General features: G+C 44.6%; 1 protein-coding gene across 3 annotated transcripts in view; it reads left to right on the plus strand.

Annotated features, from left to right (window-relative positions):
- Positions 1 to 27,454, plus strand: part of DOK5 (docking protein 5) — a 148,731-nt gene that overhangs the window by 66,034 nt on the left and 55,243 nt on the right. For all 3 annotated transcript variants that reach the window (XM_052650688.1, XM_052650689.1, XM_052650687.1), the window contains 4 exons: positions 1,613 to 1,720; positions 21,615 to 21,729; positions 21,811 to 21,930; positions 24,894 to 25,083. In XM_052650688.1, the coding sequence (XP_052506648.1) occupies positions 1,613 to 1,720; positions 21,615 to 21,729; positions 21,811 to 21,930; positions 24,894 to 25,083 (533 nt within the window). The remainder of the gene's footprint in view (positions 1 to 1,612; positions 1,721 to 21,614; positions 21,730 to 21,810; positions 21,931 to 24,893; positions 25,084 to 27,454) is intronic.

Consider the following 27,454-nt stretch of genomic DNA (forward strand, 5'->3'; position numbering starts at 1 on the left):
CAGTCTTGCACTGATACGAATCCGGCTGCTGTGAACATCCATGTTCCTGGGTTTTGTGTGCGGGGAGTTTGCGCTTCTCGGCCTAGATCCCTAAGAGTGCGGCTCTAAGTGCTGTGTTGCTTGCTTAGTTCCTTAAGGAACTGCCAAACTGCGTTTCAGAGTCGTGCATTTTATATTCCCAACAGCAGTGCAAAAGCAATCCAGTCTACTGGCATCCTCATCAACACTTGGTGGTATTATTATTATTTGAGGCAACCTGATAGATGTGTGTTTCACTGTGGTCCTAACGGTTGTGGTTGTGATTCCCATGTTCCGTTGGTTCGCAGAGTCTCACTGTGGTTTTAATTTGCATCTCCCTGAAGGCTTAATGATGGTGAGCATTTCCTCATGCGCCTCTTGAGCTCCTGTGTGTTCTCTCTGGTGAAATGTCTGTTGTCCATTTTGTAAATGGATTGTGCGCTTCTTTAATGTTGAAGTTTGAGGACTCTGTGAATTCCAGATACTGATCCTATGTCAGATATGTGGTTTGCACATATATATTTTTTTCCCAGCTTGTCTTTTCATTCTCTCAGCAGAATTTTTCGCATAGCCAAAGTTTTAAATTTTGATGAGTTACATGTGGCAACATTTTCTTTTATGGATTAAGATTTTGATATGAGGTCAGTCCTGGGTGTTCTTTGGAAAGAATGATGCTAAAGCTGAAGCTCCAGTATTTTGGCCACCTCATGCGAAGGGTTGACTCATTGGAAAAGACTCTGATGCTGGGAGGGATTGGGGGCAGGAGGAGAAGGGGACGACAGAGGATGAGATGGCTGGATGGCATCACGGTCTCGATGGCTGTGAGTCTGAGTGAACTCCGGGAGTTAGTGATGGACAGGGGGGCCTGGCGTGCTGCGGTTCATGGGGTGGCAAAGAGTCGGACACGACTGAGCGGCTAAGCACACACATTCAGTTTTCTGAGCACCATGTGTTTAAAGGCCGTCCTCTGTCCACTGAATTACTTTCTCACTTTTGTCTCCATGTTTTTAGGGCCCTTAACATGTTGCAGTAGTAACTCGGTCTGCACCCCAGTCTGGCAATAATCTTTGAGTCTCTGGGTTGAATTTTCTGAAGGAAAATGTGGTTGGTGTTCATCCCCGTTTATTAGCTAGTCTACTGTCTGGCCCAGCTCCTGACCGTCGGGTGTGAGGACTGTCCCATGACGCGCAGGGGCTGTCCCTTTGTAGGTCTTCAAGCCTTTGGAGTATATCAGGCTGTGATCCCCATAAATAACGGCGCTTGAAATTACGGCATGTGCTGTAAAAGCTCGTCTTGTTTGTGCTGATTTGGGATTTTTATCTCCGGGACTTTTTCTGAAATGTTGTCAAAGAATGAAGATATGTGCCTCTAAATACTTATTTCCTTTTGATTGCAGTGATTTTTCAGAACAGCATAATACACCCATTGTGAAAACAGTTTGGGGTTTTAAAATTTTGTTTTCCCAAAGCAACATCACATTTATGCTTTATGAATATTTTATAGGTGAAAACATAGAAAAAAACATTTAAATGCAAATGCCAGTAATATCTGAGTCAGCTGTGGTGCTGACTGCTGTCTTTGTATTCACTTCCAGATTTATCAACGATGTTGGTTAGTATTCAAGAAAGCGTCCAGCAAAGGTCCAAAAAGACTGGAGAAATTTTCTGATGAACGTGCCGCCTATTTTAGGTGTTATCATAAGGTAAGACTCAATTATTGTAGCTTTCCAGACGTCTGTTCATAACTAGAGAACTCACGTTCTTTGAGTCTGAAAACTTGTCTTGCTTTTTTAACCACGTTACAAAAATCACTGTTTCCAAGGACGTAACTTCTCTAAAGTAGTATCTGCTTGCTCATTGTTTTCCTGTTTGGTGGTTGTTATTTGTGTCTTTTGTAGCTTATTCATTTTATTGTTTTTTAAGATTTGTTTATTTATTATGTCTTTTGGCTCTGGTGGGTGTCTGTTGCTGCATGCAGGCTCTCTCTGGTTTTGAGCGGGGCTCCTCTCCGTTGCCCTGTGTGAGCCTGTCATTACTGCGGCTCCTCTTCTTGTGGAGCGTGGCCTCTGGGTTTCAGTAGTTGGGGCCCTTGGGCTCCGTAGTTGGGGCTGGCAGGCTCTGGAGCGGTGTCTCAGGTCGTTGTGGCCTACTGGCTTAGCTGCTCTGTCCACGTGGGAGCTTCCCCTACCAGGGATCACACCAGTGTCCCTTGCATTGCAAGGTGGATACCTAACCACTGGCCCATCAGGGAAGCCTCCCGTTTTATTGTTGATAGACACTTAGCTTTCTTTCCAGTTTTCACCTATTATGACTCCACTTTTAAAAATTTTTTATTGGCGTATCTTTTTAAAAAATTTTTATTGGAGTATCGAATCTTCCCTGGTGGCTCAGAGGGTAAAGCTTCTGCCTGCAATGTGGGAGACCCAGGTTCGATCCCTGGGTTGGGAAGATCCCCTGGAGAAGGGAGGGGCACCCCACTCCATTATTCTTGCCTGGGGAATCCCATGGACGGAGGAGCCTGGGGGCTGCAGTCCACGAGGTCGCAGAGAGTCGGACACGACTGAGCGACTGCACTTTCACTTTACTCTATGGCGTGCTAGTTTCTACGGTGCACAAAGGGAACCAGCTGCGCGCACGAGCGTGTCCCCTTGTTCGGGATCCCTCCCCATTTAGGTCCCGCAGAGCTCTGAGCGGGTTTCTTGCGCTGTACAGTAGGTTCTCCTTAGGGCCTGTTTCGTTCATATTCTCAGTAGCGTGTGTGTGTCAGTCCCGACGCCCTAGTCCCGCCCACCCGCGCCCGCCCGCCGTGGTATCCCTCCCGCCGTGGTATCCCTCCCGCCGTGGTATCCATCCCGCCGTGGTATCCATCCCGCCCGCCGTGGTATCCCTCCCGCCGTGGTATCCCTCCCGCCGTGGTATCCCTCCCGCCGTGGTATCCCTCCCGCCCGCCGTGGTATCCCTCCCGCCCGCCGTGGTATCCATCCGCTTGTCCGCTACGTCCCTATCTCTGTTTCTGCTTTGTAAATAGGATCGTCTACCACTGTGGGCTTTCCTGGTGGCTCAGAGGTCAGAGCGTCTGCCTGCAGTGCGGGAGACCTGGGTTCAGTCCCTGGGTGGGGAAGATCCCCTGGCGAAGGAAATGGCAACCCACTCCGGTATTCCTGCCTGGAGAATCCCATGGACGGAGGAGCCTGGCGGGCTGCAGTCCACGGGGTCGCAGAGAGTCAGACACGACTTCACTTTCACTTTCACCACTGTAGCCCAGGGCTTCCCAGGTGCCTCGGTGAGGAATCCGCCTGCAATGCAGGAGACTTGCGGGGGAGGCAGGTTTGATCCCTGGCTTGAGAAGATCTCCTGGAGGAGGAAATGGCAACCGGCTCCAGTGCTCTTGCCTGGAAATCCCCATGGACAGAGGAGCCTGGCAGGCTACAGTCCATGGGGTCACAAAGAGTCAGACAGGGCTGAGTGGTAAACAACAACAGACCACTGTGGTCCAAGCCACCTCGCTGCCTAACTCCCAGCCCTCTGGAGTCTATCTGAGACGCTCATATCGCATCATGGTTCTCTGGCTCAGAACGCTCAGTCAGGTTGGTATAATGGTCCACCCGTCACACGTGTGACTTCCTGTTGCCTGTTTAACTTCGTGGGCGCAGTTTCCCCAGCCCCACTTGGCCCTGCGACAGGTACCCTGGGCTCTGCACTCTCCATAGGCAGCCAAGCACATCCCCTCTTTAGAATTTCCCTTCCCCCTGCTTGGAAGGCTCTCCTTGCAACGTCCACGTGATCATATCCTTCCTTTGTTCTCAAGTCCCTGTTGAAGTTCCTCCACTAAGTGAGCCCCTCCCTGCCCTCGTTATTTAAAATGCAGTCCTTGGACACCCTCCTGCGCCCTCTGCTTCTGCTATAGCCCTTCTCATACTGCGTACATATTGCTCAGTTATTTCTTATTGTCTTTACTACAATACCACCAAAAAGCAAGGTTCCCAAGGGCAGAGATTTTGGGGTACATCTGCTTCTACTCCTTACCAGGGCCTAACGTAGCAGACACTTTTTAAACTTTTTTTTAAAAATATGAAAGACCTTTATTTTTATTTGTTTTGTTTTTATTTTGTCGTGTCTTGCTTGTAGCACGTGGGATCTTTAGCTGTGGCCTGTGGGCTCTAGTCCTGAACAGGGACTGAATGCCGGCCCCCTGCGTTGGGAGAGCAAAGTCTTAGCCGCTTGACCGCCAGGGAAGCTGCCCTTAAAACTCTTGCTTGAAAAGATGTGAGTGTTACCGATAGAGGACAGGGAATAGATGTGGGCATCTGTGTGTCGCTCTTTCATTTAACTCATCAGAGAGTCCTGAGGCATCTGGAACTAGGAAAAAGAATTCTGATTGGAGGAAATGCGTGGTGCTGGGAGCAGAGAAAGCCAGGACTGGGAACGTTTCTGAGAACAGACAGAAGTGTAGAACCAGAGTGCACTGGGGAGATTCTCTTGCATGGGAAACAAGCCAGGGGAGTTTGAGGGCAAACTCGCCCTGTTTCCCAGACCCCTACCTGCTGGCTGCGGAATTTAATGTGCGTATCTTTGGGGAATGTGGTAAGCCACCGTCTCTTTCATCTATAATAATCATTAACCAAAGTTCAAAGCATCAGAAGGGAAGAATTATCTCCATTAAGCCTCCAAGCCCTTGATGAGTTCCCGTAGACGATTCACCCTCCTCACTCTTTCAGATCTGATACATTTAATATTAATCTCTCGGGGGCATATAAAAAGCTGGAGTAACTCTGAGATGTGCATTTTTTATCCAAATGCTGTGTAATTTATGAGTCTTGATAATAAAATACTAGGGTGATAAGTAGCTCACCGTGACCGGATTTCAGAGTTTACTTGAACACAAATAAAACGCAGTTTCCGCAAGAAGTGAAGCGCTGGACCTTATGCTGCTCGATCAGCGCAGAGATGCTGTGGCTCAGACCCCAGCTCCCGTAGGAAGCCTCTGGCATCTGCGGGGACGAAGTGCTGCTTTAGTTTCACTTTTAAAGAGACTATTACGGGGGGCAGAGAACCACACCAGTTTTGCATATGTGATTCTTTTCAGTTTTTTAAAAAGGAAATTGACCGTAGAATTTTAAAACTTGGTGCTTTGCCCACTGGCAGGGTAACTAAAGGTGCTCTCATAGAAAAACTGGAAAGTAAATATGTGATTAGTGCCCAGACAGAAGCGTTATGCTCATGTCTTTACCTCTTTACTGACGTCCCCCTCAAGCCCCAGAGCTGTCAGAAACGGCTGTGAATTTCATCAACTGTAATTGTAGCAATATTAAGAGTCCAGTGACTTTATTTTTGCTTTCTTTCTTTCCAGTTTTATTGAGAAATAATTGACATGCATCACTAAGTTTAAATGTGGGGCTCCAGCGACTTTAAGTTTAGTTCCTGACCTTCCCGTTAAATACTGGTTTATTGTTCTCACCCAGCAAATGCCAAGTGGCCCACACGAAGCAGAAGGGATTGAGCGTTTCTGTGCATACTTTTACTTTTTTGGTGTGAATAACAACTGGGAGGAAATCTAAACAGAATGATGGTCAACTGTTGTTTTTGAGACCAAGGCAAATAGCATGGTGGAAAGTATACTGGCCCTGGGTTTGGGAAGCTTGCTTTCTTTTTTCTCTTTTTTCTTCTGTTAATTAACCTGACCTTATTTATTTATCGAAGTGTAGGGAATATGCAATACTTATTGCATATTTATTCGGTATTTTTTCAATTATTATTAATTAATTATAGGCAAATTAACTTATTATGGACTGCAGCATGGGGGTCGCAAAGAGTGGGGCACGACGAGCGAGGGAACAGCAGCAGCAGCGTTTATTGGAGGGTGACTTAGCGCGTTCTGTTAGTTTCAGATGTGATGGTCAGTCACGGTTCAGTCACTGAGTCATGTCCAATCCTGTGACCCCGTGGACTCTGTAGCCTGCCAGGCTCTCTGTCCACCAGCTAAGCGGATCACTTATGCGTACGCACATACCCACTCTTTCTTAGACTGTGTTCCGGTACAGAGCGTCAGAGAGAGCCCTGAGCGGAGCTCCCCGCGCTGTGCAGCGCGTTCTCGCGGTCACGCTTTGTATGTAACTATGGCGCGCGCGCGCGTCAGCCCCGGCCTCTGTTTACCCCCTACCCCCTTGGTAACGAAGTTTAGTTTCTACGCCTGTCGCTCTGTTTCTGTTTTTAATAAAACTCTTAGAGGAAAACAAAGGCAGAACACTCTCTGACATAAATCCCAGCAAGATCTTTTTTGATCCACCTCCTAGAATAATGAAAATAAAAACAAAAGTCAACAAATGGGACCTAATTAAACATAAAAGCTTTTGCACAGCAAAGACAACCATAAACAAAATGAAAAGACAGCCCACAGAATGGGAAAAAATATTTGCAAACAAAGCGACCGACGGGGATTAATCTCCAATTTTTAAATACACAAGCAGCTCATGGCTCACTATCAGAAAATATAGACAGCCCCATCAGAGAATGGGCAGAAGATCCAAATAGACATCTCTCCAAGGAAGACACACTGAGGGCGGAAAAGAGTATGAAAAGGTGATCAACGTCACGAATTATCAGAGAAATGCAAATAAAATCAACAATGAGTTGGCGCCTCCCACAAGTCAGAATGGCCATCATCAAAAAATCTAGAAACAATAGATGCTGGAGGGGTGTGGAGAGGAGGGAACCTTCCTGCGAGGCTGGTGGGAATGTAAACTGGCACAGCCACTGTGGGGAACAGTATGGCTGCTTGTTAAAACTAAGAAGAGAGCACCCATTTGGCCCAGCAGTCTCCCTCCTGGGCTCATATCCGAGGAAAATATACTTTGGAAAGATGCACGCGCCCCCGTGTTCACAGCAGCACTGTTTGCTGATGCAATAGCCAGGACGTGGAGGCAACCTGAATGTCCACTGGTGGACGCGTGGACAGTGAAGATGCGGCATATACACTCAGTGAGATCACTCAGCCGTAAAAGAGAATGGAGTAACGCCAGTGCAGTGACATGGGTGGGCCTAGAGACTCGTCCTACGTGAAGTCAGACGGAGGCAGACAAGCATCAGACCATCTTACCTCCGTGTGGAATCCGAAAAGCGCTTCAGCACTGCTGCGGATTCTCCTCTATTGTGGGGTACTGCTATACTCTTCTTGCTGACCTGTTTTATACGTAGTGTTGGTGGTTTCTACCTGTTAATCCCAGAGCCCTAATTTGTCCCTCCCTACTGGCTTTTCCCCTTCGGTAACCCCAAGTTTGTTTTCTATATCTGTGAGTCTGTTTCTATTTTGCATAAACATTCATTTGTATTATCTTTTAGATTCCACATATAAGTGATCTCATACAGTATTTGTCTTTCTCTGACAATTCATTAAGCGTGATATTCTCTAGTGAGTGAAAGTCACTCAGTCGTGTCCAACTCTTTGCAACCCCGTGGACTATACAGTCCATGGAATTCTCCAGGCCAGAATACTGGAGTGGGTAGCCTTTCCCTTCTCCAGGGACTCTTCCGATCCCATGGATCAAACCCAGGTCTCCCACCTTGCAGGTAGATTCTTTACCAGCTGAGCTCTCAGGGGTTCATCCACATTGCTGCAACTGAAAGAGTGAAACTCTTGCTCATGGCTGAGGAACACTCCACTGTGCATAAACCACGTTTTCTCACCCAGTTGCAAAGGGTGCTTCGGCTGCTCCATGTCTCAGCCGTTGTAAACAGTGCTCCTGTGAACAACGCAATCCCCGTGAGATTCTCCAGGTGGCTGCGGTATGTGTCTTAATAGTCCCCTCCTGTCTATCACTAGCCAGTGTTCCACAGTGTGGATTACTACAGGTGATTACATTCCCCACTGAAGAACATCTTGGTTGGTTCTAGTTTTTTATTATTATGGATAAAGTTTTTATTTTTCTGGGATAAACTCCCAAGAGTACAACTGCTGGATCATATGGTGGCTGTGTGTTTAGTTCTACAAGACATTGCGAACCTCCCTTACCGGGCAGCTGTGGATTTTACACTCCCACCAGCAGCGAACGACCCATCCAGTGTTCCTGCGTCTTCATCAGTGTTGGGTGGCGTCACTGTGTTTACTTTAGCCGTTCCGTAGTCATTTCTCACGGCAGTTTTAATTTGCATTCCCTCATGTCTGATGACATTGAATACGTTTTCCTGCTCTTTAATTGCTGTCTGTGCGTCTTTTTCTATGAAATATCTCTTTATGTATTTTTACCAATTTTTAGTAACTTTTTAAATGAGTGAGTTTTGAGTATTTTTTTAGTATAGATTCCAGTCCTTTGTCAGATATGTGGTTGCAAATATTTTCTCCCTTTCCATAGCTTATCTTTTCATCCTCTAAACAGGATCTTTTGCAGAACAAAAGTTTTAATTCTCATGCGATCCACTGTTTGAATTTTTACTTATATGAATTATGCTTTTTGTGTCAAGTCTAAGAATTCTTTGCTTAGCCTTGCATCCTGAACATTTTCTTTTTCTAAAATTTTATAATTTTAAGTTATTATTAGTATATATTTAGTATAATTTATATACTAAAATAAAATTTACAGTATAAATTACTTAGTATATATTATTTAATATATAATATAGTATATTATACTACATAATCATACTATATAATTAGTATAAATTATTTATAATTTATAGTATATAATTTAAGTTATAAATTTAAGTTCATGATTCATTTTGAGTTTAATTTTTGTAAAAGATGTGAGACGTAGCTTGAGTTTCATTCCTTTTTACCTATGCTTGTCCAATTATTCCAATGCTCTTTGTTGTAAAAAAAACAAAACAAAACAAAAAACTGTTCTTTTCCCACCGATCTGCTTTTGTACCTTTACCAAGAACCGTTTGGGTATCAGCACAGGTGTATTTCTGGGTTTTCTGTTCTTTTTCATTGAGCTCTGCATCACGTTCTCTTGATTACTGTAAATATATACTAATAATATTGGGTAGAAATGAACGCTTGCAGCTACTCTTTTTTTAAAGGTTGTGTAGTTATGTTAGTGCTTCTCCATAAAAATTTAGATTTGTCTGTGCTTATAAAACCCATGTTAGAATTCTGAATTATTATATTAAGCCTATAAATCAAATTGTGGGAGAGCTTGATGTCTTTTCTATCTCAGGTCTTTCAGTTCCTGAACATGGTCATTCCATTCGTTTGAATTTTAAACTTCTGTTGTCGTCATTTGGTAGCATTCAGCCTCTGTATCCTGTACGTGTTTACTTAAGTTTATATGTGATTATTTCATTTAATTTGGATTAAATTCAAAGCCCTTTTGCATTAAATTCTTGTGTAAACTTGCCATCTTTGGCCTATAATCAGTAAGACAGACATCTGGTTTAATTTTTATTTTCCTGTCCCACAATTATTTGAGTAATCATTTGAACTGATTAATAGTCCTTGTATTTTGGAAAAAAGCCTCAAGTTTTGAGGGCTTATCAGAATGTCACCTGTGTAGTCTGGCACTGATCTGTTAGTTTGCTTGACTTAGTCCTGTTCTTAAGAAATGTACGTGTGCACATAAGGAAAAGGAACGAGGCAAAAACAAACTTAGGGACAAAGTTCATTGAATGTAAACACCCTTGCTCCCCCCATTCATATGTATTTCTTACATGAATTTCTTAAAAACTTGAATTCCAAGGACTTATCTATGTGATTTCACATTTGTGTTTATGTGGAAACACTTGACTATAATCCAGGTACACACAGAAGCTCTCTGTCGGTGATGTCAGACAGAGAAGGATGGGTTTTCTTAAGTCAGTATAAAATGAGTCAAATGGTTTTTGGGTGTGGGAGAAAGTACAGGATATTGTTGACCAAAGGGTGATGCTCCATCTACCTCATTTTACAATGTTTTGCAGATTTCTTTTTTCTTTTTCTTATCACATTATTTTTTAAAATTGTAAATATTGTACATGTTTCTTGTAACAAATGTAAACAATTCTGAAGTGCATGGAGTAAAATGAAAAAAAGTAAATAAAATACTATTGTGGACCCTAGTCCCGTCCTTCGGAAAAAACACTGATGGATTAATGTGTACTTTTCAGACTCTTTTTTTCCTCTGTATACAAATAGAAACAAATTCTCACACATATATAGATCACATTTTTAAAGCAAAAATTCAGTAATTCATTGCATATTATGCATATTGTGTTTAAGGAGACCATAGTTACAGATTCCCCAGGACATTTTGAGGAGCCTGTAGTCAGTCCTTAGGTAACTTCTAGTAGTGACTTGCTTCACATTCAGAATATTTGTATTTATGAGACATGACAAATGGCCACATCAGTTATGCCCTTTCTCTCATGCTTTGACTACCATTCTAAGTCAATAATTAGTGGCTACACCTCATCAGTTTAACAGATCCAGAGTACTCTTTAATATTGATACACCACAACCTGTTGAAAAATACCCAAATTGATGGGCAAAATAATTTCTAATATTTTATAAATTTAAATTCTACTATGGTGACAAACTTGTGCTTGTATCTTTATACGCCCATGCAAATCTTCCTGAGAGGAAATCTCTTGGACGTGGGATGGTCAGCTGATAGATATCCTGTACCTTTAACATTTTTGTAACTACTGCCAAATTGTCTCTAGATAGATTATCCAAAATCCCACATCCACGACCAGTTTAGGAACGTGTCCCTCACCCCAGACTCCATTCTCTCTGTACATTTCAGATGCAGACTTTTCCGGGTAAGTACCCTTTGGTGTGTATGTGGCTTTTTATTTTTAAGAAAGATGATATGGAGAGATTATTTCAGTTATTTCACGTGTACAAATAAAGCTCCACTCTTCAGGGCAGACAGTCCAAATTTATACCTCAGACAGGCTCTAGTCCAATTTATTTTAAGTGACCAAGGGCATGTGTATATATTTGGAAAGAATGAAACCATCTCGTGGGGCTGGGATTTAACTGTCTAGGATGGTTCTTTCTTAAGGAATCTTTTGTAAAGTGTTTGTTTAAACTGCTGTGTTCCAGGTCCTGAGGGGAGATAAGTGGATAGAAATGTTTTATGCTGACAACTTTTGATTAGAACTGGGAATGTGTCTCCTTATTTATCTGTCCTTGCATACCGGCACTGCTTTAAAACCATTGGTACTTTTTTTTAGGAAAGACAATACGAAACACTTAAACTGTTTGGAACACATTATAAGAAGTCCTTAGGAAAATTTTAATGGGAATATTTATTAGAGCTTCTTAGAGTGCTCTGAAAAGTTCAACTGATAATAATGTAATAACAATAATAGTCATGTAACGGATTGTTTTGTATCCTGTACTTGAGAAGACATTATAGAACCAGAAATGTATTGCTTTTACATGACTTATTTTCAAAGGCAACCTACAGAAGTTAAAGGGATTTATGCCTGTTCATTTTCCGTAGGATAATGGCTTTATTTATTTTTTTAGAATGAAATAATTTGAAGCTTCTGCAGAGCTTTGCAATTTGCATATACAAAGAATTGCTCACTGAATTCATTCAGTGCCACAAGGGAAAAAATAATTAGGATACAGCTTACAAAAGCAAGGCAGAAAAATTGCCTTTTAGGTAGCAGTCTCCATTTCTCTCTGTAAACATAAATAAATCATCATCTGTAAATTACCATCAGCAAAAGAAGGGGAAAACTTGGAAATCAAATCCTTGTTTTCCTAAATGGCTTTTGACTTTGCCGCACACCAGCAACATATTTAATATTCCCACACAACGTTGACTAATTGCATAATTCTGACAGGAATATACCAGCTCCTCAAGGGAGTGTACTTTTAAAAAATCTGATTGTATTACTCTTCCCTTGAAACACCAGAAGAAATTTCAGCAGTTTCTCTGTCTAGTTACAAAATAACCCATTTGGAAAATTGAATTGTGTAATTTGTCATTGTTTTCCAAGTTGTTAATGCAAACGTACATCAGCAGCAAGTTAGACTTTTTAATATGGCCGCTTTGTTAATTGCTGGCTGTTAAACACTTATTTCAATGAATACTATCATTTATGACGAAAAAGACATCTGGAATATGGCTTTAAACAGCCAAATTAATTTGCCAGTTCTTTTTTTTTGGAATTCCTAACTGGATGGCATACTTAAAGATTTATCAGAGATTTAGGAGTGTGCTGAATATCGCTCTTGCCTTTGAGGAAGTCACAGTGCTGGGTTTTTGATGCTCAGAGAGTTAGCAAACAAGAACTGCGGAGGAATTAAGTAGCTCTTTAGCGCTCCCTGTTTTCCATCCCGCCCACCCTAAGCTAGGCTAAGCCATAACTGCTTACTGCCTGGCTGTCTCCTGGCCTCTCTGGGCCTTGTTTCCACCCGCTGGTCACGTTCCCACCCTTCCCCACGGTTGAGGCCATGTGTATGGCCCAGCCAGCGGCGCGCTGCTCAGCTCCCGAGGACGCCGTCCTCATCAGTTGCCTGTGAACAGCACGCTCTAGCTGCGTGATGCGTCAGCCGTGTCCATTCTCCACTTTCACTCTAACGGGGTTTTTCCACCCTCTGCGCTGTTAACATTTTTGGTGTGGAGCCGGCCTGTTCTTTGCAGGATGTTTAGCAACATTTCCTGACTTCTACCCCCTAGGTGCCCGGAGCACCCCCCAGTTTTGGCAACCAAAAGTAGCCCCGGACTTTGTGAAATCTTTTCCCTGGAAAGGAGGAGGTGAGGGCAAGATCTTAAGCTCTCCCCTGGATGGAGAACCGCTGGCCTGCAGCGTGCAGATGCGACCCCCTGTGTCCTGCGTAAAACCTCCTGTCTGCACTCTGCGGACTTCATGACGGACAGTGACTCCCGCTGGCTGCTCACGGTGCCTTTTAGCCCCAGCCCAGCTGCTCTCGCTTCGCACGTTGTCTTCCTGTCACGGCCTCGGTCCGCACACCACTCTTCCCCTTACTCCTATCCTGCTGCAGTTTCGAGATTGTGTAGGGAAGCTTTGGTCTGGAAATTCCTCTCTCCTTTCTTTGCCTCATAAACCCTTGCTCACCCTTGTCAACCCACTTCAGGGTGACAGTGCCCCCCTCGGGAACGATGGCCTCGCTGAATTCTTTCTGGAGTCATCTGGTGGCATTTGGTGGTTTACTGAAGTGCCATGTCAGATTCTCCACGTTTGAATCCCAGCTCTGCTGTTTGCAAGCTGAGTGAACAAACTCCCCTCTGATAGTCCCATTCTGTGCACAGCAGGAATTTCACAGTTGGTCAGAAATGTGAAAAATCAAACAACATAATCAATATGGAGGGCTTAGAGCCCCCTATCCGGCATATAATCAAGGCTCTGCCTGCATGGGGGACCCCCTCCCTTCCCTGGCGGCCCCGTGGCTGAGACTGCACTCCCAAAGCAGGGGGTCCGGCTTCAGTCCCCTGTTCTTGTTCAGCCGCTAAGTTGTGTGTGACTGTTTGTGACCCCGTGGACGCCAGGCTTCTCTGTCCTCCGCTGTCTCCTGGAGTTTGCTCGAATTCACAGTCTCCTTTCCTTTATGATGAAGATGGGTGGGGAGGGGGGCTTTCATTTACTGTGCTCTTGTTGAGGGCTTACACGTGTGAGGCACTGAGCTTGGTGCTGGAGACAGAGCAGAGAATAGAGCAGGCGGCACCCTGCTTCTGCTTCTGCTTATCATAAAACGTGTAAGTGGAATATATAGGGTGCTGGCGTGACTGATCAGCGCTAAGCAAGAATGAACGCCGGGCCAAGAGGTCGGCATGTAACCTGAGAGTGTCGCACTTTTGTTTTTATTTTACTTTATTTTACTGGCCTGTGACACGTGGGATCTTAGTTTCCTGACCGGAGATCCGGGCTGCGCCCCCTGCATTGGAGGCGCACAGTCTTAACCGCCGGACCGCCAGGGAGGTCCCCCTGTTGCAGTTCTCAAAAGCGTCGCCTGGATGAGGTGATGTCTGAGTCACTGATGATGGGGCAGGTTGAGACTTCCTCCTCCTCGAGAGGAAGAGTGTTTCCAAGCAAAGGAAGACTAAACCCAGGTGCTCTTGTTTGATGGGACTGCTGAAAAGACCACAAAAGCGAGAGGAGCTCAGTTGGGCTTCTCAGAAAAGGGAACGAGTAGAGTGCGACTGCCTGTGTTTCAGCAGAGTGGCGTCTCTTCCATATAAGGCCCTCTAGCACCACACTGGGCTTCCCAGGCGCCAGTGCAGGAGACCTGAAAGTCGCGGGTTCGATCCCTGGGTCGGGAAGATCCCCTGGAGGAGGGCACGGCAACGCACTCCAGTATTCTTGCCTGGAGAATCCCATGCACAGAGGAGCCTGGTAGGTCCTTGGGGTCACAAAGAGTTGGAGACGACGACTCAAGTGGCTTAGCATGCACGCACGCAGCATCACAGCAGGTGGTGTCTACAGGGCAATATTTGGAGGAATGTTCCAAAGAACTGTCCACTAGATAAGCAGGAGCTGGGTGGAGACTTCAGCGTGCAGCTTTTCGTTTCTTCCAGCTACTGGGAAGAAATCCATTTCTCTTAGGCCAGCACAGAGTGTGTGGGAGGAGTACCCGTGGTTGGACTATATCTTGAGGAAAGGGAATCAGAGTTTGTTCAGACTGATTTTCAGGCAGTGCCGTCCAAAGCAATCACACGCTAGAGCCAGAAGGCACACCACCACCGAGGTAGCCTTCTGTCATTTTCTGCGTTGGTGCAGGAAAGGCAGGCTGGGCTGCCTTCGGCGTCTGCCTGGAGTCTCTGCTGAAAGAAGGATGCTTCACTGCGAGGCGTGGGGGATTGAAGGACCCTCATCAGACGGTCTGTATGAGCCCCCGAAAGGCTAAGACACAAAGGATCCCTTCTCAACAGGCTTTGGAGGTGTCACCTAAACGGGCCGCCGTATTCACCCATGAGTGGTGTTCTTGAGATCCTCAGTGACTGCAGTTAGAACCTGCTTCTGTGATAACCGCCAGCTGACTGTCCTGCTGAAACGCCTGCAGGGAGACGGAGCATGGACTCAAGCCACGAATGGCTCGGTTCCCTTCTTGAGTGAGCTCCCCGGGCGTGCACACCAGCTCACGCGCTGGCAGATCCACTTCAAACGCCGAGGGTGTGCACGCATGTCAGTCATGTCCTGCTCTTGGCGGCCCAGGGACTGTAGCCCGCCAGGCTTCTCTGTCTCTGGGGCTTCCCAGGCAAAAATACTGGAGCAGCTTGCCATTTCCTCGTCCAGGGAATCTTCCCGACCCAGGGATCGAACCCAAGTCTCCTGCACTGGCAGGCGGATTCTTCACCCCCCGCGCCACTTGGGAAGCCAGAAATGGAGGAGGAGGAGGATGTCCAAATGTTCACAGGGTGTATGGGGTGCTTCTGTCCACTAAACGTGCAGTAAATTCTCGATAGTTGAACACGTTCACCTTATTAAGTGCCATCGCCCACATCTTTAAAATAAAAAACAATCAGTGCTCTAGTAACACTCTTGACCTGGGCTTCCTTGTGGGAACAGTTCGGGCATCCTGTGTCAATATTTATCTTGACTCTGACAATCACAAATATATGGACTTAGGTTGACAAACCAGTTGGCCTAAAAAGAACAGCATTTTGATGCAGATGAGAATCTTCAGTGGGTGCTAAGACAATTCTCTCAAAGGTAATTGGGAAACAGGATATTCACATAATGCCAAAGTATTGCCCAGCGTGGATGCATCTCATAGACGTGATACCGGATTTAAGAATCCAAACATAGAAAGACACGTGTGATATAGTTCGGTTTGCATGTTAATATAAAGTTTTTAGAAGGAAGAACTAACCAGTGGGGATGGAGGTGAGAGTGGTGGTTTCCTCTGGGGTCAGTACTGCTCCGGGAAGCGACCGGGTTGACTGAGATGCTCCGTGTGTCCATCTGAGTGGCGGCTCCCCAGGTGTGTACACGTGTCGAGAGTCACTGGACTGTGGTCTCGAGATTTCTGTTTTTACTGTTTGTGCTGGGTCCGTGGGGCCTCGTATTTCGGCTCCTGCGCTTGTTCCACGCCAACTTCACTAGAGCTGTGGTTTGAGATACAGACCGTGGTGCCATATGCACACTCGTAAAAGCAAGTGGTTTTTGAAAAGCTGAGTTTTCTTCACCATTTTAAAGTCTGAATAGGAAAGATGAGTTTAGCTCAGACTGTCTTCTTTTGAGTTGACAAGTACTTTATTTTTTACATAGGAATTAAGATTTACATTTCTTTTTTTTCTTTCTTTCAAGATACAGTTTATAACTTGCAGAAATGTCTTTAAATGTTTCCAAACCTGTGCATCTGTAGCTTTACCCATTTGCTCATTTATTCAGCCAGTAACTTATTTATTCATTTACTTTTAATATTTTTTAAGGTGCACACATGGAGGAGTGTACTGCTAGAAAAAAGCAGACATCTCTAGAAGCCAGAAGTTCTAGATTTGAATGTTGCTCTGTCCTTCCATTCTGCCTGAGAAATCATGATTAAGTTTCCGCTCTCATTCTCACTATTCATCCTCATATAATGAGTTTAATAATAGTACCAAGGATGCTATACCACTGTGAGAATCCAGTATTGCGCTGTAGCCATTCAGCATTCTGCAGTTGACTGAAGTAGGCGCACCTCCTTGAGAAGTGGATTTGTAACTGGTGAGTAGGGTGAGATTCATTTCCTCGTTGGATTAGACGAGTTCTACTTTTATATGATGGTGACACTGTAAGATTTCCTTTGAAAAAAATTTTTAAAAACCAAGTGATTCAACCACTAAATTAAAATTGCTAACCAGTGTTCTAGTGGCTTATTATGTATTTGACTAGGAAGTCTAGTCCCCAGCAGTAATATAGTTATACAGTGGGGTTTGAGAGAAAAACTCTATGGAAATTCTTGGCCAGAAGGAAATCAAACAGAGAGTGTATTAGCCAACTTTTGCTTTGGCAACAATTCCAAAATCTTAGCAGCTTATAGCAACTCATCCTTATCTTCTGCCCGTATTGTTTGAGGGGTCTGGGTTGTGTGGTGGGTCTGTGGGTGTGTTGAGCATAGCTGGATTAATTTGACTCAGTTGCAGTCCATCTGTCTGAACATCCAGGAGTAAGGAGGGAAATGAACTCAAGGAGAGAACTGACTTACACATCTTTTAAAGCTCCCATTCTATGAGCCAAAGCAAGTTGCATGACCACATCCAAGCCATTCAGGAAAAAGTTGTGTGGGCACGGAGGGTATGGATGAATTTTGAACAAGTCAGTCAACCCGGAAGGTGAAGGTTAGGAATTCCCCAGGTGGTCCAGGGGTGAAGGGTCCACCTGCCGACGCAGGGGCACGGGCTTGCTCCCTGGTCCGGGAAGACAACACCCACTGCAGGGCAGCTGAGCCCCCGCACCCCAGCTCCTGGGCCCACGCACCCTCGAGACCCTGCTCGGCAACGAGACGCTGGCGGCCTCGCGCAGCTGCAGAGACCCAGAGCAGCCGGAAATAGATAAAAGAAGACAATGAAAGTTGCCGTGAGGCACAGCGCTTGCCTTTGGTCTGATTTGAAATCCCTCCAGATTCTAAAGAGAGAATCAGTTTTGCCAAGTCTTACCTGCACTCAACCTTCCCATCCTCTCTGTTCGTGAACGTACGTTATGTGTCAGGAAAGCTCCGATTTAGGGTTCACTATCTCTTCCCAGAGAAATTTTCAGGGAACCATGATCTTCCATGAGTTCTGAATGAGTCCAAGGATTGACTATTGCCCCTGGGTATATCAAATTAAGCCTGAAGCTTTATTTCTAAAGAAAATCGAGCATTTCAAAGGCCCTCATATTGACATTTTCAGTAAGCTGTACACATGTCTCTCGTCATTTTGGCCAAAATGGATTAGAATTTAGCTCCATTTCGAGAGAGAAATCTCTGGAGTCAGAAGGCTTAAATACACCCAGAAAAGGAAAAGGAAGTTTAGAGATTGAGAGGTCACAGATTAACTGGAAAGAGGAATCAGACAGGTAGCAGTCCAGAGACAAACAGAAGTAATTTTCATTGTCTGCCTTGGTTGCTTCTTGCCTTAGCATGAAGATTCTATAACAGGGTAGGTAAAAATATTTAAACTCTATATACCATTTTCATCACAAAATTTGACTTCTTTTACTTTTCTGCTCAATATCAAGACCCTCTGTTAGTAATGAACATTTGTAACTGGATCTCATATTAGCTGTCTTTCGGGAACCGTTCTTTTGACTTTTAAATCATAATTCTCACTTGTATTTCAGATCTGGTCATGATGCTTGAAATGTTTTGTTGTCTTCTTCACTTAGGATGTGCGGTTGTGAAATGGACAAAACAGGCAAAAGGGAAACAAGTGGTCCTGTTCAGATGCACGACCTTTGGGATGTGAAGTGGGCACCAGATCTTTGCCGAGGTTCTGTTGGGATCTATTGTCATGCTGCTGCCAAGCAAAGGAGAGTTCTTCTGCTGACTGTCGACCTTTAGGACCCTTGGTTATCACCTGGACTGTCCAATTTGTAGAAAAGGAGATGCAAGTCAGTTCATAACAGTGGTGTTAGGTTAGGAGTAATAGATTGATGGTGTTTTTCCTAATTTTTAGTCCTTTTTCATTTATTCATAACTGTTTATTGTGATGCTTGGATGGCATCACCAACTCACTGGACATGAGTTTGAGTAAACTCCAGGAGTTGGTGATGGACAGGGAGGCCTGCTGTGCTGCAGTCCGTGGGGCTGCAGAGAGTCGGACGCGAGTGAGCGACTGAGCTGAACTGACCTGCTGTCGCGGTATTGTTGCAGGGACAAGCCAGTTCGGAGTCCATGTTGAAACTGTTTCTTTGACTTGCTTTTCGTTGCTTTTGTTATTATAATCATACACCATGGCCTGTCTCACAGAATTCTGTCCCTCTGTCTGACCTTTAAACTAAAATGCCTTTGTTCAGAACCTTGTCCTCTTGTGGATGGCAGGAAGAAAGAAATTAGCACATCCTCTGCCTGAGGCTTGCCATTCTAGGAGGCGTTTGCAAGGTTAATGGCCTTTTCACTCTGCTCGCTATCTCTCCCATCTCAGATCTATAAAAGAACCTGGCATCCAGACCCTGATAAGATGGCTGTTTTGAGACATGAGTCTGCCCTCTTCTCGGTCAGCCAGCTCTCTCCTTGCCTCAACACCTAGCCTCCAATGCATTGGCCTGACATGGGACTAGAAGCGTGAGCTTGTACTTGGTAATAGTATCACCTTTACTCCTATTTACTTAATATTTTGCTTGAAATCAGATCACTTCTTGATTTAAATAAATTCACTGTAAGAGAACACTTCCTTACTACCATCAACAGAAACTAGCATTGCTTGCCATGAACAGTAGATAGCATTTAAAAAGAAGTACAAGGGGAAGAAAATAATATTTTTAAGGCTGAATAATACCCCACTGTAGGCGTGTACCACCCACTCCAGTGTTCTTGCCTGGAGAATCCCAGGGACGGGGGAGCCTGGTGGGCTGCTGTCTGTGGGGTCACACAGAGTCAGACACGACTGAAGCGACTTAGCAGCAGCAGCAGGCATGTCCCACCCACTCCAGTGTTCTTGCCTGGAGAATCCCAGGAACGGGGGAGCCTGGTGGGCTGCCGTCTATGGGGTCACACACAGTTGGACGCGACTGAAGCGACCTAGCAGCAGCAGCGGGCATGTACTGCAGTTCGTCCACCAGTGGACAGTTAGGTTGTTTCTGTGTCTCAACTATTGTAAATAAACCCGCAATAAAAACAGGAGTGTAAACACCCACTTCGAGGTACTGTTTTCATCTCCTTTGAATATACATCCCCAAAGTGGGGTTGTTGGACCACATGGTCCTTCTGTCTTTAGTTTTTTGAGGAACCTTCATATATTTTTTTATAGCAGCTGCATCATCTTACATTCTCACTAACAATGCACAGCATTTCCATATCGTATCCCTAGTTAATAGAACAGTACTTGACACAGAGCAAATTTTAAAAATAAATGAATGAATGAATGAATGAGTAAGTGAATAGTAGATATTTTGATGGATGAAGGGATGCAAGGAAGAGTCTTGAGACGGGAATGTGACTCTCCTGCAGTTGTGTGTGAGTGGTTCTCCTTGATGTTAGTTCTTCTCAGGTGGTTCAGTGGTAAAGAATCTGCCCACCAATGCAGGAGATGCTGGTTTGATACCTGGATTAGGAAAATCCCCTGGAGGAGAAAATTGCAACTCACTCCAGTATTCGTGCCAGGAGAATCCCATGGATAGAGGAGCCTGGTGGCCTACAGTCTATGGGGTTGCAAAGAGTCAGACATGACTGAGCATACACTTCTTGACGTTGTTACACTTTGAAGAATGTTTTACATTTTATCTGTGAATCTCTATACAAAGACAGCACTGTAAAGTTTCAGTTCAGTTCAGTCGCTCAGTCGTGTCCGACTCTTTGCAACCCCATGGACTGCAGCACGCCAGGCCTCCCTGTCCACCACCAACTCCAGGAGCTTGCTCAATCTCATGTCCATTGAGTCGGTGATGCCATCCAACCATCTCATCCTCCATTGTCCCCTTCTCCTCCTGCCTTCAGGAGGATTTTTCCCAGCATCAGGGTCTTTTCAAATGAGTCAGTTCTTTGCATTACGTGGCCAAAGTATTGGAGCTTCAGCTTCAGCATCAGTCCTTCCAGTGAATATTCAGGACTGATCTCCTTTAGGATGGACTGGTTGGATCTCCTTGCTGTCCAAGGGACTCTCAAGAGTCTTCTCCAACGCCACAGTTCAAAAGCATCAATTCTTCCGCACTCAGCCTTATTTATGGTCCAACTCTCACATCCATACATGACCACTGGAAAAACCATAGCTTTGACTAGATGGACCTTTGTCGGCAAAGAAATGTCTCTGCTTTTTAATATGCTGTCTAGGTTGGTCATAACTTTTCTTCTAAGGAGCAAGCGTCTTTTAATTTCATGGCTGCAGTCACCATCTGTAGTGATTTTGGAGCCCCCCAAAATAAAGTCTGACAGTTTCCACTGTTTCCCCATCTATTTGCCAAGAAATGATGGGACAGGATGCCATGATCTTAGCTGTTTGAATGTTGAGCTTTAAGCCAACTTTTTCACTCTCCCCTTTTCACTTCCATTAAGAGGCTCTTTAGTTCTTCACTTTCTGCCTAAGAGTGGTGTCATCTGCGTATCTGAGATTGTTGATATTTCTCCCGGCACTCTTGATTCCAGCTTGGGCTTCATCCAGCGCGCTAGCGGGCACCTGCCAGGCAGCACCGGGAGCCCAGCTGGGTGCTCTGGCCTGGGAGCTGCAGTCGGGGGTGGGGGAGACTCCCGAGGGAGGGGTTAAGTGTATGCACACAGTTTATTCACTCTGTAAACCAGTCACACTCCAATTGAAAAGGTGTATATATGAAGCAGGCACCTACCTCTGTGAAGCCCTGCGGCTGTGCCACCTGTAAGCCTTCAGAGAAATCTGACAAGGGGAGAGAATGTGTTAACCTCCTTGCTAGGGCTTTGAGGATGACACTGAAATAATTCATCGCCGGACACACTCTTCTTCCGGGCAAGCCCCCTTTGTGTTCCCCGGGGACGGGCCTTCTCCCTTCTGCTCGGTGTGCTGGTGTCAATGGGGAGCTTTCTTTCTGTCCTCTAGCTCACTGTGGTTCATTTTTCAGGTTACAGAACTCAACAACGTGAAGAGCGTAGCTCGGCTGCCAAAAAGCACCAAGAAGCACGCCGTCGGGATTCATTTCAGTGATGACACCTCCAAGACCTTTGCTTGCGAATCAGGTTTGTCGGCGGGCGGGGACCTTGGCTCTTTGCTCCCCAGCAGGCGCCGGGCAGCCGTGCTCATCTTTGGCATCTCCGCAGATCTTGAGGCTGACGAATGGTGCAAAGTCCTCCAGATGGAGTGTGTGGGGACGCGGGTCAATGACATCAGCCTCGGAGAGCCTGACTTACTAGCCACTGGAGTTGAGAGAGAGCAGAGTGGTACGTAAAGAAAATCCTCTCCTCTCTTTTCTTAAACTGTTTTTTCCCCCATGTAATGAAACATAAGACATCTTGATGTAAAACTTTTGAAGTTATAACAGTGTATAAAGGAAAAAGTAAAAATTCATTCATTTCACCTAAACCTCGGTTAGCGTTTCCGTGTGTTTCTTAAGATGTGTGTGGTGACTAACAGGACGACACCTACATTAACCATATCAGCTGGAAGCTATGAGAAACCGGCTGTGTTTCTGTATCAGTTTCTTTGGAAGATGCATCAGACCATGTAATTTTCCCAGCACACTCTGATATAAGTACTGTCACCTCCCATTTGCAGATGAGGAGAATGAAGCTTAAAAGAGCTAAAGATCTGGCGTCAGGTCCAAGAACTAGGGCTTGATTCTAGACCCGTACTCCTGGGCCTGTATTTATGGTGTACACGTTTTCCAGTGCAGTGGGTTTTTGTCTTCCTTTTCTTCCACTTTAAATTTTTATTGAACGCTTTCCAGTGTTTTTAATAGAATCCAGACTTCCTGAATTTTTCATCAAGAGTAAACCCACCTAAAATCTGTGATTTTTTTTTTTTTTTAAACTGAAACACTTGAGCCAACTCTTTGAGCTCAACACTCAACCTGGGAGTATATCATGATAAATAATAATGACCAAAATGTTCATGAACACTTCAGTGAAACTCACTATTGGTTTGCAGTATGAGTTTGGAGGCGAGGAATCGTTTCTTTGTCTCCAAATGTCTTGTAATAGGATAGATTGACCGCTAGAGTTCCGCACTAGCCTGTTGACTCTATCTGTGAGGATATATCACAGCCAAAGAGGCTGGGGGTCACCTGGCTTGATTATGAACACGGCCGAGGTGGGATTGTGCTGACTCCTTCTGTGGATTCACAGTCCAATTCTTAGTGAGAAAAATGCCCTCCCCCCCAATCGGAACTGTGTCTTCCTGACACGTTTACAGTTGGCAGCTCTTTGAGACGCACCACGTCTGCCACAATCCGCCTCCAGGGAAGTGTTACTAATAAAGTCTGAGACGAGCTGGCTGATTCAGAGCAGCCTCTTTGCAGACTGGGAAACTGAGCTGCAGAGAGGTGAAGTCATTAACCAAGGTCACACAAACACACCCCAGGCTTCTCCCTCCGGAGTCCACTAACTCCGAATGCTCTTGCAACCAAACATACAGAGAAAACGTGGCAGGCACTGGTTATTTGTTTAGAGTGCCCAGATCAGCCCTTGCCTTGCACAGTTTATATCTGCAAAGCTATATTCAGAGAGTGCCCCAAACTGAGTTCACGAATTGCCTATCCCTAGGGCTTGGGCTTTCCTGGCGACTCAGATGGTAAAGAATCCATCTGCAGTTCAGGAGACCCGTGTTTGATCCCTGGGTCAGGAAGATCCTCTGGAGAAGGGAATGGCAACCCACTCCAGTATTCTTGCCTGGAAAATCCCAAGGACAGAGGAGCCTGGCGGGCCACAGTCCACGGGGTCACAGAGTCGGACATGTCTGAGCGGCTAAGCATGTTAGGAATTGCCCTTCGGTACCAATTTTCTGAGCCCCAGTTTCCTGTTCTGTCAAATAGGAATAAGAATACCTCTGGTATATAACTACTAGGGTTTATAAAAAAACTCAGCTCTGTCTTTTGAGGAATTTTGCAAGATTAACTGTATGACTTAAAATTATTGTAATTAAAGTGGTCACTCTACCAATGTTACTGTTATCCTTGGACGAGGTAATGACAGAACTTCCAAGCGAGTGGATTGGGAAAGATCTCTGTTACGGTTTTTGTTTAGTCCCTAAGTCATGTTCGACTCTGCAATCCCATGGACTCTTATTTTCTGCTTATTGATGACAGACTTTCTTATTTCAGAGCTCTCCAGGTAGAAATTTACTCCATTAGAGTTTACTTTTAAAATAATAGTTGCTAGAAAGCAGCAAACGTTTGCTTATTGGGAGTTTAAAATAACTTAGAAAATTTGCAGAATAGATGCTTGAATACATTTGTAAACATAATCTTGACACTCTTGTTTCTTAAACTTAAATCTATGAAAATTCTGTTGACTTTTTTTATTAATTTAGAATACCAGTGATATTATTAGTGTCTACTATCTCCTCAGATGCAGGCAGTCTATTGTAATGACAAATAGATTAAAAAGTATTTGCTGTAGTAATAATATTTTTGTTCATATTTCATTCAAAATTTAGACTCTATAACTTCCTGAATTAATGAATTTTGTAGGAATGTAACAGAAATACCATGACTGTATCTGTGGGGATGAAAATTCAGTTGTATTAATAAGCCAAGTAGTTTATTCAGAGTAATCATGGTGAAATTTTAAGTCACACAAATAAGCAAATGAATATTTCTTTCCAGTATTTGGCTAACGAGAGCTCTTTGTTAAAATTAGTCCAAATACATTGGAATTTTTCCAAACTGTTGGTCAGTTAAGTGCATAGCATTAGTTTTATTTAAATAATTTGAGGTAGAATAGTGTTATGAAAATTATAAATTGATTAATATAACTTTAATATCAATAAACCATGCAACAATGATTTTGCACCTGCATCTTTTGTGAACTCAAAAGTGTGGGTGTAATTAACAAGTACTTGGCAGGAAAAGAATTGTTTTTGATGGTTTCATTGTTAGAGTCTCTTACTGGGATGCAAACCTTTTATCATGCAAGCTAAAATATTCTAAAAACGATCTTGCTCATGTAAATAGCGTTGCATGTACAGAGACCAGCAGGCTGCATCTTTCTTATGTTATTTAACGTAGTCGTCATTTAGAAAAGCATTTTCTGGAAGTGTTGATTTATGAGAAAGGTTTATCTTCCTGAATATTCAACCAAAACCTAGAATAAGAGCTTGAATTGTTTTGAAATGCCTCTTTGTTCCTACAGTGTCTGTGATGTTTTATTCCTGGGGATTTTAGACTAACCTTTTGTTTTTCTCCCAGAGAGATTCAATGTGTATTTGATGCCATCTCCTAACTTAGATGTACATGGCGAATGTGCCTTGCAGATCACATATGAGCACATCTGTCTTTGGGACGCCCAGAATCCCAGAGTCAAACTCATCTCTTGGCCGCTAAGTGCGCTGCGGCGGTATGGGCGAGATGCTTCCTGGTTCACTTTTGAGGCAGGGAGGTGAGTTCCATGACTGTTTGTCTACGTTTTTTCCCGAAGTTCACGTCATGTGAGGCCTGGGTTTTCCTGTGAGATCCAGCACGCAGCACACGGGGGAGACACCTGGGCCTGTGACTACGACGCTGTGAATGGCGTGGTGGCGGTTTAGTCGCTCGGTCGTGTCCGCCTCTGTGACCCCACGGACTGTAGCCCACCAGGCTCCTCTGTCCATGGGATTCTCCAGGCAAGAGCACTGGGCTGGGTTGCCTTTTCCTCCTCCAGGGGGCCTTCTGGACCCAGGGACCGAACTCGTGTCTCCGCATTGCAGGCGGATTCTTTACCAACTAAACCACCGTTTGTGTGTTCAGCACGGCTTTGTTTTCCAGGGAGGGGGCTAATGTTTCATGAATGTGATGTGAAAGTTTCATTACACGGTTTGAGCCCCTACCACAGGCTGACGTTAAAGTAGGTACCAGTGGTACAAGTGTCCTCTTCCCAGGCCTGGTTTTTGGAAAACCTCCATTTTGATGTGTATGTTTCCTCCCCGAGCTAGCTGTGGTAGATTACCAACGTGAGGGGCTGCTGACACTTTTCCAGTTGCACTTTGTTAAGTTTAATCTATTTTTCTCACATAGTAATGAATGACACTAATATTAAGAAGAGATTGATTTCACAGCTTGCTTACTGCAAGAGCTAATAAGCACTTTCGAGGTTTTTCCCGTTTCCTTTTCAAAGTTAATTTTGGAGAGAGAAGAGGGTGCAGTAATATGGGGTTGATCATTAGCTACAAAGTATTAGTCTAATCAGCATCTTATTGTCACCCCTCTTTCCTCAGAATGTAGGCTCTTTTTTTGGAAACACTGAGATTAAATGTTATATTTTAGAATTTTAAATGACTCAGTTCAGTTCAGTTCAGTTGCTTAGTCGTGTCTGACTCTTTGCGACCCCAAGAACCGCAGCACACCAGACCTCCCTGTCCATCACCAACTCCTGGAGTCCCCCAAACCCATGTCCATCGAGTCGATGATGCCATCCAACCATCTCATCCTCTGTCGTCCCCTTCTCCTTCTGCCCTCAATCTTTCTTTCTAAATTTTAAGAAATCCAAGTTCTTCTGTATATGGCCTGATTTTAAAGTTGAAAAAAATCAACTCGTGACTTTAAAAGGTTTTTGTTTTTGGTTTATAAAGTAGACAGTTCTCCCCTCACAGGAGCATTCACATAATAAGAATAATGACATGACTTCTAAACCCCTAAAGCCCTGCTGCATGTGAATGCGCCACAGCAATGCTCCACTCACACTAATCTGCTCACCTCAGTATAAACATAGCCCAGTTATTTAAAATTCGCTTTTCAGGTACATGATCGAATCAGCGCTCTTACAATCATCCTAGAAAGTGTTTAAAGCCTTCTCACCCATGCACCTCTTCTCTGGTCTGTTTACATTTTAGGAACCTGGAAATGGAAATGGTATAAACACATCAGTGAGTTGCTCAGAGACACAACGTTTCTTGCATTAGCAAGTAAAACTTTAATCTTTAGAGCAGTGTCCTTAAGTCAGAATTACTTGTTTATTACCCTTATGGGAAAATCTTGATAGAAAATTAAGAATTTGTTTGGGAAGATGGGTATTTCTCCCTGTGTCGGTGTCAGAAATCATTTAGTATCGTTTTTAATATTTTTGGCCATGCCTCGTGACTTGTGGGATCTTAGTTCCCCAACCAGGGATTGAACCCTGCCCCCTGCAGTTGAAGTGAAGGATCTAACCACTGGACCACCAGGATTCCCTCCAAAAGCATTTATGTATAAACTGTAACCAGTGAAATTGGGTATGGAAGGTGTTTTGTCAGGGAAAGCAGACTTCTCTGCTGGCTGTGCACCTCACATCATCCCCCACTCGTATTCCATGCTGGCCTGCGGGAGAGCCCTGCATCGATCAGCATGCGAAGGGCCCATTTTCTGTCAGTCAGTCAGCCAGTTCAGGCTCCCAGTCGTGTCCGATGCTTTGTGACCCCATGAATCGCAGCACACCAGGCCTCCCTATCCATCATCAACTCCCGGAGCTCACTCAGACTCACGTCCATCGAGTCGGTGATGCCATCCAGCCATCTCATCCTCGTTCGTCCCCTTCTCCTCCTGCCCCCAATCTCTCCCAGCATCAGAGTCTTTTCCAATGAAGGAGACTCTCTTTTTCAACTCTTCGCATGAGGTGGCCAAAGTACTGGAGTTTCAGCTTCAGAGCATATTGGGCACCTACTGACCGGCAGTTTCCCTTTCAGTGTCCTATCATTTTGCCTTTTCATACTGTTCATCGTGTTCTCAAGGCAAGAATACTGAAATGGTTTGCCGTTCCCTTCTCCAGTTGGGCAGCATTTATTCCAGAATTCATATTT

Source organism: Budorcas taxicolor, chromosome 13 (genome assembly GCF_023091745.1).
Source record: "Budorcas taxicolor isolate Tak-1 chromosome 13, Takin1.1, whole genome shotgun sequence".
NCBI classification, from domain to species: domain Eukaryota; kingdom Metazoa; phylum Chordata; class Mammalia; order Artiodactyla; family Bovidae; genus Budorcas; species Budorcas taxicolor.